This window comes from Zootoca vivipara, chromosome 13, assembly GCF_963506605.1.
Source record: "Zootoca vivipara chromosome 13, rZooViv1.1, whole genome shotgun sequence".
NCBI classification, from domain to species: Eukaryota; Metazoa; Chordata; class Lepidosauria; order Squamata; family Lacertidae; genus Zootoca; species Zootoca vivipara.
In genome coordinates this window covers 40,278,382-40,290,574 of record NC_083288.1, presented here as the reverse complement: position 1 = coordinate 40,290,574, position 12,193 = coordinate 40,278,382, and the positions used below count along the sequence as shown (strand labels likewise).

Sequence of the window (12,193 nt, the reverse complement as noted above, 5' to 3'; positions counted from 1 at the left end):
TTATAACAACTATGTAAACTGGACCCACACTTTAAAATCCCGGGGATGGTGGGGGGGGGGCGCGAATTCCACCCCTGAATGGATCTTTCCTAAATAAAATGAATCCATGCTTTCCAGTTCCTCCGAACTCTTCATAATTCAGCTTCTCCTATGTTGCTGTCTCTCTCTCTCCCCAACCCCCACTTTACTGACCTGCTGTTTTGTAATTATTTAATGCACCGGATTTTAACTTGGCTGTTTTAATGTTTGGATTGGCTCTGGAAAATCACTGAAGCGGAGGATAGAAATATTTGGATGGAGCTGAATTAAATAATAGGGTCAGCTTCCCCTCTCTGATCTTCCCACCCTAGCCCAAAAATTAAAAATGTATGTAACCGCGGCCCCTTTAAGCCCCACGAGCTGACTTTTGGCCCTGGGGCAAGTGGACGGCCATTCATCTGTATCCAAAGGAGAAGGGGGCGGAGAGAGACATGCGGCCCGCGGGCCGTGCCTTCTCGCCTGCCCCTTGATCTGCCCGCGCCCAGTTACCCCCGCGGACGAGCGGCTGGTCAGCGCCAAGTTTCGTGGAGGGGGGGTCAGAAAAGGGAGAGGAGATTAGATTCCTTGTTCCGGGAACAGAGGCATGTGTGATCTCAGCCTCCTGGAATCCGCGAGTCGCCTGCGATCCCGGGATAGGACGAGGGAGGCGCGGGAGGGGGGGGGGTGGAGGAAACCCGAGTCCTATAAGAAGCGCGCCGCCACGCAGGTGCAACAAGTGGAGGTGACCCGAGGCTGCAAAGGCGCTGCTGCAAGGATGGAGGTGCTTTCAGGTAGGGGGGAATTGCCAGAAAACTTGGGAAATGGTGTTTGGGGGGGGGGGTGTAGAGATAAATCGGTGGATGTCGCCCTGTAAATCCCTTCTCCCACCCCCACAAAAAAGGAGAATGGCTTGATCGAGTTCTTGCTCTGGAAGTTTGCAAAGCGATAGAAGTCAAAGTTCCCAGGCAGCGATGGGGGAAGAGATGCAGAGAGCTGCCCCCCTTAAAAGCAGCTCCGTTTGGAGATGTTATGGAAAGATCATTGCCATATAAAACTTTTATCTGCCGATCGGGCTGGTGTTTGTCTATATGCCCTGATAAGTTGGCCAAAAAGGAGCTATTTTTTTCTTTAAAAATGTTTAGGGGTACTCTCATTTTGACTCAAGAAAATCACCATGTTATAGATCAGGTCGGGGAAAATAAATACAGTAAATGGACAAAAGTACAAAGATTCACGAAATGTTTAGGGGTATGCGTACCCCTGCATTCCCCCCCTCCGAGAAAAAAAGCACTGGCGAAAAGGAAATGGGGAATCACGAGTTGGGACGAGGGAAGCAATCATGTTGGAGCTCCTAGGAGCAGGAGTGGGTAGGAAAAATTGACTGTCCCCTCCTGATTTTTTTTAATTGCCTGGAGGTTTGTTATTGTTATTATAACCTAACTTCAGCTATCCTCTTGTGAAGCAAGCTTTTTCCTTGTTTATAAAGGCAGGTCTTCTGTGCCTTTTAACAGCTGTTTAATGGGCAGGGGTTCAACTAGTAAATCTACTACCTGTCTCACAGGTCTTAAATGTGGAAGAAACCTGCCTGAAAAGCACCCCCCCCAAAAAAAAAAATCTAATGCAATTAAGAATTCTGTGACTTTTTGTGTAATAAAAATAATAATCAAATGGTAGTTCTGCCTTGGCTTCAATTGAATTACCAGGCTGGTAAGAGAAAGGAAGCTTTTATCAGGGAGAATCATCAAGGCCAACTTTTGTTTGAACTTGCACAGTGTACACAAGTTCAAACATCTTGGCATCTGCGTGAATGAGTCTGGATGCTATGAATAAGACAAGTCTTTGGTTCAAATTTTCCCATTAGCAGGGCAATGCTCTACAGAAGAAGCTGGTGGAAAATTAACTCAGGGTAAAGGACGCCAAATCCAAACTCTGTTCTGGAACGGGGCTACTGCTGGCTTAGCCGGCAGAAGGAGTACAAATCATTAAATGGTGTTTTTGCTGACTTAATTTATGCCAGGTTCACAAGTCAAAACGCTGAGCTAGCTGGGTTTAGGATCTGGCCTTTTGGGTCCTGCCCGTGCCACACCCCTGGAGGACCCCCTTTCCAGGGCTTACCCCGGCCGCAACCCCACTGGATGCTAACCCCACTCAACTCAGTGGAGCAGAACCCAGCCAGTTGAGCCCACCAACTTAAGCCCTGAAAAGGGGAGGGGGGGAGGTTCTGCGGTGGGACTTAGGCTGGATCCTAACATGATTTCACTTGGTCATGTGAACTAGCCGGTAAGTTATACTGTACCACAAAGAGGGTGGTGTTAACTCGAACACTATTTTAAAGGCTTGTTTCCCCCTCTGCCAGGTTTAGGCTGAGTGGCTGCATTCAGTTGACCAAATTCCCAAGTTGTGCAGACATGTCCTTGGGTGTTCATTATGGGGAAGAAGCTCATAAAACATGGTTAAGTAATACTTCAGATGTGTCAACTGTCAAAAGGCAGGTTTTTCCATACCAGGTGGTAAAGGTTTAAGCTGATTCCACTCTCCCTTTCTAATCTTTCCTGTCCGAGCCAGAATTGTAAAACCTGAGCAATTTCCTTTTCTCCTTCCCTGCCTTCCTTGAGAGCAATGAGTGAGAGATAAATCTTTGCACATATCTCCCGCTTCAGTACCTGAGGCCAAAGTTAAACATTCACTCAGGAAATTTCTCTTCTTCTTGGGGGACTGCTATGCCTGGCCTTGGAGTGCCAGTGTGTGCTTTGCACTTAAGATGGCTGGATGCTATTCTTGGCATTTCCCCCTTGAAGGATTGCAGCTGCGGATGGCGAAGATCTCTCTTGACTTCCAAGATTGCATACAGGCCATGCTACATGTCAAACACCTGACTAAAGAGTCCTGAGAACGGTAGTTTAAGGGTGCTGGGTGCAAGGGTGAACTACAGTTCCCAGGATTCTTTGGTGCAAATAATGTGCTTTAAATGTTAGGTATGTGCACAGCCCCCAGTGCCATTTTGTCCTATTATATTTAGCAATAGCAGCCAACCAAATATCCCCAGGAAGCCCCTAAGGCTTAAGCACAGCAGGAAAGAATTCGCCCTCCCTGTTCTTTTGCACAAGCCTAGCATCTGATTACGGTATCTCTGAACACAAGAGGTTCCATTTAGTTCATGAGAGAAAGAGAGACATAGTAGAGGCTTATTTAAAAACCTTCAGCCTCTGCAACTCTCCTCACCGAGAAACATTTCATCTGTTTCTTGGATTTATATCCTCCTAGGAGTTCAAAGTTCTCCTAGTTCTCATCCTGCCTGTTTCATCCTCACAACAACCCTGTGAGGTAGCTTAGGCCGAGAGCGAGTAACTTGGCCCAAGATCACCCAGAATGGGGATTGGAACCTTGGTCTGCCAAGCCATAGTCCAAAGCTCTCTATCCACTACACCACACGAGCCCCAGGCCCCCAAACTCTCCATCCTTCTCTCATAGAGAAAATGCTTCAGCCTCTTAGACATCTTAGTTTCCTTTTTCTAACTTGGAAAACCAAGACCTGGGAAGTTGCTGCTTTGCTTAAGCACAGGCATGTTCAACAGGTAGATCGTGACCTACTGGTAGATCACTGAACATCTGTGGAAATCACTGGTAGATCACTGGCTCCCCCCAAAGAAGCTCAGCAACTTTGGCTCTCCTAAAAAAGCTCAACTTTGACCCGAACCCCCCAAAACATGGATGGCTTTCCTTCCTAAAAAAGCTCAACAGCCTCAACCTGAACCTCCCAAAGGGGGGTAGATCACTGCCAGTTTTTAACTATGTGAGTAGATCGCAGTCTCTTGGAAGTTGGCCACCCATGGCTTAAGGCAACAGGTAAAGGTAAAGGGACCCCTGACCATTAGGTCCAGTCTTGACCGACTCTGGGGTTGAGGCGCTCATCAGCTTCCAGGTCATGTGGCCAGCATGACAAAGCTGCTTCTGGCAAACCAGAGCAGCACACGGAAACACCGTTTACCTTCCTGCTTGGAGTGGTACCTATTTATCTACTTGCACTTTGAGGTGCTTTCGAACTGCTAGGTTGGCAGGAGCTGGGACCAAGCAACGGGAGCTCATCCCGTCGCGGGGATTCGAACCGCTGACCTTCTGATCAGCAAGCCCTAGGCTCTGTGGTTTAACCCACAGTGCCACCTGCGTCCCTGGTAGACCTGGGTAATTATTGCTCGGTGTATTTTTCCCCCCTTTTCAAAACTGGGGGAATCGCCTATCCTGTTGTTTCTTCATCCCTAGGTGTAACCTGAAACTAGCACCCAGGAAGAGCCTCATAACTAAGTCTGCTGCCTCTTCCTATGCTCAGACTTTATGGCTTCGACGCCAAGTCAGCTTCTCTCTCCTCCTCTGCCCCCACATGGCTTAGCACCTAGCCTGATGAAGCTTGCACACTCTTTTGGGACCAGCCCAAAATGCCAGGAATTAAAATGCATTTTAAAATGTCAGGAAATAAAAGCTATCGCCCTCCTGTGGATTGCGATATGTCTTCTAGAAATTGGTTGTCTTGCATAAACCATCACACCCTCCTCTATTTCCACTGAGCCCCTCTGTGGGGTTCCCTGCAGTTCCTTCCCACACATAACTCCTGAGTTTGCCTCCCCTCCTGAGTTTGCCTCCCCACCTCTCAGCTTTTCCAAGATACGGTAGAAACACAGGGCACTGCTTCGTTTATCTGACTTGGTATGTCTACTGTGATTGGCACCTGTCCTTCCCCCAGGTTTCAGGCAGGAGCTTTGGGGAGATACCAGGATTGAACCTTTGACCTTCTGCATGCAAAGCAGATGCTCTACCCACTGAGCTACTCTGCCCTTACCCAATATGTCTGTGATTGCTGCATGAGAGGGTGAAGAGACCAAATTGCTTGAAGAAAATCTCCTTTGATTGAGGAAATTCTTAGAAGGATTAGAATGCTTCTGATGTGCTGATAATAATCTGTGCATACAAATTGTCTCAATGAGAAGGGTGGAGTGTATCTGATAAGGACAGGCAGGAAGCCTTTGAGCTGTCTGTGATGTGTGTTGATGAGTTGATACAGATGCTGTGGTTTTCCCACTCAGGGAAAAGTGATGTGGACTTTGCCTCTGGTAACCTGGGTTAGTAATCTGATATGGGAGTGCTATTTTTGTTTAAGTCTCTCTCTCTCTCTCTCTCTCTCTCTCTCTGTGTGTGTGTGTGTGTGTGTGTGTGTGTGTGTACAGTAATACTTAAAAATCCCTTTGCATATTATCTGTCATTAAAGCACCCTTGCAAACTAGGTCAGCTAAAATGTTTCACCCTAAGGAAAAGGTAAAGGGACCCCTGACAATTAAGTCCAGTCACAAATGACTCTGGGGTTGCGGCGCTCATCTTGCTTTAAAGGCCGAGGGAGCTGCCGTTTGTCCGCTTCCGCAGACAGTTTTTCCGGGTCATGTGGCCAACATGACTAAGCTGCTTCTGGCAGAACCAAAGCAGCGCACAGAAACACCGTTTACCTTCCCGCCGGAGCGGTACCTATTTATCTACAGTACTTACTTGCACTTTGTGCTGTCGAACTGCTAGGTTGGCAGAAGCTGGGACTGAGGAGCTCACCCCATTGCGGGGATTCGAACTGCCGACCTTTCAATCAGCAAGCCCAAGCAGCACAGTGGTTTAACCCACAGCACCACCCACGTCCCTTAGGTACAGACTCCAAAATACAAACTGCAGGTCCATTCATTCCATCAGCTGTGAAGACTGCTGGTGTGCCTAAGTGAAATGCAGTTTAATGGGAAAGCTCTTCACTCTTCAATATATTGTTACGTGTGGATCTAGAATTAGCCTCCACAGTCACTGTTAAAACCATGTTTGTGGAAGACAATAAACACCCCCCCACACACACACACACATCTCCAAGCAGTGTGAGATTCCCAGGGTTCCAGATGCTTGTTCATGTTTCTTTCAGAAATTATGCATGGCAGAGAGACTGTGAAGTCTTTATGATATCTGGATTTATTGCACATATATTCAACCCGTGCCTACATGGAGGGATTACAGAGCATTCACATCCTGTGAGGGTCTGGCTTCCCCCTTAAGGGCGGCACTGGAGTCAAAGGATAGCAAAAATCTGTCCTTTGTGCCTCTTAGTTCCAGCCTGTCATTCCCAGCCCCTCCTTCTCCTTCTTGCTTGCTTGCTCCTTCTTCCTCCCTTACCCCAGCCTCCATCATTCAAAGTTGAAACCCTAAACCTGGTTTTTGCCTCTGCCCGCAAGCACCCAACAAGAAAGGGCCCCACTCCCCTTTGCCTGGCAACCTTGCCCTCCTTGATGGGTTTCCTTGATGGGTCGTTTGTGGCTTTTGTCTCCTGCTAATGGCCCATTCAGCTAGCTCTGCATAACTAAATGCAGGGGTTTCTGTGTTTGGCAAAGTTTAATCGCACCTTGATTAATTTTTACTTTTACTAAATCCAGGAATTATGGGGGAGGATCTGGCATCCAGGAATTTAGGGGAATCTGCCCCCCCAATCCATAGCAATGTTTTAAAGGGGGGATATTGCAGTTAAAAACAGACACACCTTCTTCTTCATATCTGACATGTGCATGTTCTAGAAGTTTTGCTTTGCACTTTCTTGCACGTATAAATATGCTTGGCGTACTTGAGTTTTTAAAAACATTCTCTTTCTGATCTTTTAGAGGCAAACATAAAAGCCATGTATTTATGATTTTGTTGGATTTTGTTCTGTGGTTTTGAAAGCTGCCTTGAGGGCTTCCTAACCAAGGTGGCCCATAAATATTATTTAAGGCTGTTTTCAGTCCCATTCAACTCTTGCCTTCCCCAACAATTGAGTTATCTTGCTTGTTTGGGGGGGAGTTCAATAAGGGGAGTTGTGATTTTTTGGATCCCAGCCAAATTCAGCCATTTCCAGTGGCAGGGAGTTGTGACTCTTAAACCCCCCCCACACACACACACACACTGCCCTATCTGCCCTCTGCCAAAGTGATTTGGTATGTTAGGAATAGGAAGCCATTGTTAAGTGTGTTGGTCTCCCAAGACCTGGGAGACGATGTCCCCCCTCAGACATGAACCTCACTGGGTGGCCTTGGGCCAGTTGCTGTCTCTTAGCCTAACCTACCTCACAGGGTAGCATAAAGGGGGGTGGGGATCCTTGGAGGAAAATCGGGGTGTGTGTATGTATAGGTCGAGAGGTGTCTTTGCTAGAAAATCCCAAAGGTCCCTTGGGGGCACACTGCTTGTTGCATGGTTTTTGGGACCTTGCCTGTGTCTGCTGGGGGTTACACTCTGGGGGGAACCAGTCTGCCTCCTTCGTCTTTTCCAGCCCTTTCCCCTCACAAGCATCTGCAGGGCCCCCCTAGAGGTTTCATATGGGCTGTGAGCTTGCCCAACGCACTTATCTTAACTTTCTGCTTGCTTCTTGTCTGCAGTGCCAAGCCACCTTTCGTCATCGCCACCATCTCGCTCCCAGCAAGAAATCGCACTCGGGATCAAAAATGCACACAACCTGGCTATCAACATGCAGGCTGGCGCAAAACAGCTGCTAGCAGACTACGTGAGTCTTGAGAACCTGAGAGAGAAATGAACATATTATCGGAGGCTGGGAGTTTTGTGTGTGTGTGTGTTCGTGTTCGGCTAAGCACTGGTAGGTTAGGCTAAGGGGCAGTGGTCGGCCCCAGGTCACCCCATGAGCTTGTGTAAAAGTCCCTTTGAGATCCCTTATTGCAAAAATTTGGCTACAATAAAGCCAGCTACGCATGGAAAGACAGAAAGCCTTTCTCCTGAATCCCAGCGAGGATTTGAAACCTGATCTCCCAGGTCCTAGCCTCACGCTCTAAACATGAGACCGCACTAGCTTTGGATGCAATGCCTTCTGTGTAAAATGATACTGGTTTGCCTTAACTCTGAGTACAGGACGGGGGCTGACGCAGGTGCGGACAGCCAAGCTGCAGTAATTTGGCCCGTGATCAGAGGCACGTTGCGTTTGAATTGTTTCCTCTTCCCCCATCCCCACCTCCTTAGATCATCTCCTGGTTTGCAATTTCCCTGTAGCTCAGCGAGTGACCTTGGCCTAGCCTCGAAATATCTCAGCCAAACAACAACGTTACAAAAGGGTGTTTGTGAAGACAAAATGTGATTGTCTCATCTGCCGGTACCACCCACTCTCAAGTTCCTTGGAGAAAGGGTGGGGTACAGAGTCCAGGAACCTGAACGTCAAGGCTTAAGAGCTCTGACCGTCTTGTGTGTCTTTTCATTTCTCAGATGTCTATTCAGGACGAACCCTTCACAAATGCCAGTTTCAACCCTCCCATCGAGCCCTTCCCAGGCCTGCCGTCGCCATCCCTTCCCGCCAGCGCCTGGCTGGACCTTAGTGACGCCGAGCGGCTGCAGCAGAACGCCATGGCCTTCTCCAATTTGCCAGAGTTCCTGTCCGCTGTCAAAAGCCAACAGGAGGAGATCAACCCCGATGCCTGCGACCTGCACCACCAGCTCACGTTTTCGGGCCTGCAGTGCCTTGGTCTGTCAAACCACCTTGCATCCATCATGGCCTCCATGGGCCTTGTACCTGCTCCGGGGACGCCGGCTGAGCCGCCGGGATTTGGCGGCTCCTTTTTCATGAAATTTTCCGGCTACCGCGTTTGCCGTCTCTACCGGGATTGGGTCCTCCGTTGCGAAAAGGACCTGGCCCTCCTGGCTGGCAGATACCCTGTCCCCTCGCTCTGAGGGGAAATTATGTAGTGTCAGATGTACCATCCCAGTTGGCTTCTGTTTTTGTGTTGGTGAGGGGAAGTTAGGAGAGTAGTCAACTTTTTTTCTCTACCTACGGAAAGGCTGAAGGAATGAAACACCCTTCCCTTGTGAGGAATGCTTTTCTCATGTAGCTTCTTCTTCTTCTTTGGCAATCACTCGTATCCGAGTAAGATCATCTTCTGTAAACACGGCTTTAACAATGGGTCCGTAAGTGACTGTGGAGGCCAATTCTGGATCCACATGTCCTTCCACAGTGGGGACATTGGTTTCCAGGCGGGAGTTGATCACGGTGTGGATTTGCCAAGCGTGCCTTCCTCTTAGCACGTTTCTCCCTTGCGTCCTGAGATCGAGTTTCTTCAAAGCCCATGACACCTTTGGTAAAGGCTGCTCTCCAACTGGAGCACTCACAGGCCAGTGTTTCCCAGTTGTCAGTGTTTATACTACATTTTTTTAGATTTGCCTTGAGAGAGTCTTTAAACCTCTTTTGTTGACCACCAGCATTACGCTTTCCATTTTTAAGTTCGGAATAGAGTAGTTGCTTTGGAAGGCGATCATCAGGCATCCGCACAACACGGAAAGGCTGAGGGAATAAAACACCCTTCTCTTGTGAGGAATGCTTTTCTCATGTAGCAGCCCCAGCAAAGCAACACTGAACTGCCTCCATCTTGCCTATCTCTTTCATATTCTCATTCTCGCCCTTCTTGTCTTAAAAAAATAAATTAAAAATCCAGGATATGAAAGGAGAAAATGTTTGCAGATTTGGCTGTCCCACCTACCTGAATGCCTTTGCTCATTGTGAGAAGAGCGAGATGGAGCTTCCACCCCACAGCAGCCATTTTGTGAGAGCTACTTTGCCCTCTCAATGTGGAAGAGGTTCTCAAGGGGAGCAGGGTATCTGGTTCCATTCCCCCCCCTCCCTGTAACACCAATCACTAAGAAACATGATACTCAAAGGCAGTGGAAAGCCAGTATAGCCTATACTGTATAGTGTCGAGGTCGAGGGGCCAAGGCTGCCATGTCCAGAGCGTGGGGCTTCCAGAGAGTCCTGTGTCTCTGAAGCCTTTCAAAGAAAACATTATAACTCCAGCCTGGCATGTGAGTCCCATGCGCAGAGGGGACCAAGGGCAAGAGAAGAACTACCTTTTCTTGTCCTCTGTGTGGCGCATTTAGAAATTCAACAGGTAAAGAAAGCCTGTAGGCCCTGTAGATGGCCGACGGGAGAAGCATGAACCTACAACAAAGTTATTCCTGTCACAGTTGTTAAAGGTGCAGAGCGGAGGTGGGGAAAGGTGATTAAGATGGCGCCTTTATGCGCAAGGCTGTTTTGTGGCATTATTCCCGTTCAATCTGAACCCCTTTCTACTGGGCAGTGAGACACATTGAGAGAGGCTGTATGGTATAGTGGTTAGAGTTCAAATCTCTTACTCGGGCATGAAGCTTACTTGGGCCACTCACTGTCTCTCACCCTAACCTACCTCACAGGGTTATTGTGAGGATGAAATGAGGAGGGGCAGAACCCCCGTCAGTGCTGAGTTAGTTCTCTCAAAAAATTGCCTTGAGGGAGGAACCATTACCTATTTCATGGTATCTTGTTAACCCTTAATAGCCCTTCTCACCCCACCCTTTTCTCCAGTTATGGGGAGGAAGAGGCCTCTTTCTGTGCAAACTCTGGTTTTGAGAAAGCTGTTCTCTTCAGGGCTTTTGTCCCTGCCTTAGAGACTTTAGTTTCTACTGTATGTGTTATTTTTATATTAATTATATATGCGGATATATATATATACTGTATATAGCTGCAGCCTAATTATGTGAATATTGTTAAATTAAACTATTTTTAGTAGGAAGCGCAGTCGTTGTGACTTTTCTCCGCGACAGTGGGGAATGGACCTCACGTAATAAACTTCTTTAAAAAATAATAATAATTTATTCATTTTCCATTAATAACAAAAAAGAAATAACATCATAACAAGACAAAAAAGAGAAAAATATAAAAAGAAAAAAGAAAAAATACACACACAAAAAGAAAAATCTCTTGATTTTAACCATTGCCATAAATCTTTAGACTTCCCCCATTCCCCCCCCCTCTTGGTTCCCTATTATTATCCTTAAAACAGTTTTCACATTATTTTCATACATCATGCATCCATTTACATATATTTATTTATTTATTTATTCAATTTCTACTCTTTCCAAATCCTCACCTTAATTCAATTCTAACTTATTCACGTAATAAACTTCTGTCAGGTTTCTTTTATTTCCCGAACCTATGGAAGCAAGCATTCAAACGGTACTATATGAAAGGGTAGCCAAGGAAGGGCTCATGGCTACATGCATGCCCACAGATGCCTCCCCTGTGGCCAACACCGTCCTCTTGTGATGCTGAAATTAGGCTTGAAAGAAGCATTTTATTGGAGTTAACAGGATAGGCCGGGGGGGGGGGGGACAGGTGCTCTGTTGCAGAGTCTGGGTATGTGGCTTTCAAATGTGCCCCTAGGCCCAAAATGGGTTTGTTTCTGTCAAAGAGGCCTTCTTGGGCCTGCCAAGAGTGCCTTTCCCTCTCTGCCTAATAAACAGCCCTGTGCGTCGAGGGGCCGAGGCTGCCATGTCCAGAGCGTGGGGCTTCCAGAGAGTCTTGTGCCTCTGAAGCCTTTCAAAGAAAACATGATAACTCCAGCCTGGCAAGTGAGTCCCATCCGCAGATGGGACCAAGGGCAAAAGAAGAACTGCACACACTGAGGTGATCTCTGCTGAAAAGTGCATTCAGCAGGTGCGACAATTAACTTCATGTGGGAAATCCCTCCATGTTCCATTGTGATAGGCACTGTTGCTGCCACTGAGGCGCTGACTAAAAAAAGGCAGCGAGAAAACAGTCACGAGGCAGGCTGCGGGAGCAGCTCAGAAGAGGAGCGCCCCCAGCTTGCAGGCTGCAATTTTTGTCACAGTATTTTTTGTGGACTTGGCTGCCAAAGCAGGCAATGCGGCCCACAGGACGGACAGCCCTGGCCTAGAAGCTGACCCCCCGCTCATAAACACGCACACAGTAGTTCGCTGCTCTGCCCAGGGTCTTTTGCATCGACGCTTCTTCCTAAATACTGCACTGACTCAACAATTCCGACTTAGGCGGTGATGTACCAAACGAGCAGCCAGAACACTTCAACAACTTTCTCCGCCGTTTAAGTGGAAGTGAAGTGAGCAGTATTTCACTACCACGCGGCTGTGTTAGAGAGCTTTGGGCCCACTGTCAACTTCAGGGTCTAAATAAAGCAAGCGCCAAAATACAGTGAAAACAGCTTCCAAAACTGCAGAAGTGTGTGCTGCCTATGTAGAAGACTGGCAGGGAACAGCTGTCTCTGTGTGTGGAGACATGCAGTTCTGAGCAAATAAAGTATTTGGCAGGGAACAGAACTCATTTCAGCAATGCCTCTCTCTCTCTGTGTAG

At 47.7% G+C, this 12,193-nt stretch overlaps 1 protein-coding gene across 1 annotated transcript; it reads left to right on the top strand.

Annotated features, from left to right (window-relative positions):
• Positions 1 to 701: 701 nt before the first annotated feature.
• On the top strand, positions 702 to 10,654 carry LOC118095352 (cardiotrophin-1-like). Its single transcript, XM_035136554.2, has 3 exons — positions 702 to 809; positions 7,437 to 7,561; positions 8,269 to 10,654. The coding sequence occupies exons 1-3, from the start codon at positions 794 to 796 to the stop codon at positions 8,728 to 8,730; spliced, it is 603 nt and encodes a 200-aa protein (XP_034992445.2). The 5' UTR covers positions 702 to 793; the 3' UTR covers positions 8,731 to 10,654.
• The last annotated feature ends 1,539 nt before the right edge of the window (positions 10,655 to 12,193 follow it).

What these genes read in the sequence shown, in the direction of transcription:
- LOC118095352 (XM_035136554.2), top strand. An exon ending in AACAGCTGCTAGCAGACTAC is followed by an intron (nt 7,562 to 8,268) that starts GTGAGTCTTGAG and finishes TTCATTTCTCAG; the next exon opens with ATGTCTATTCAGGACGAACC.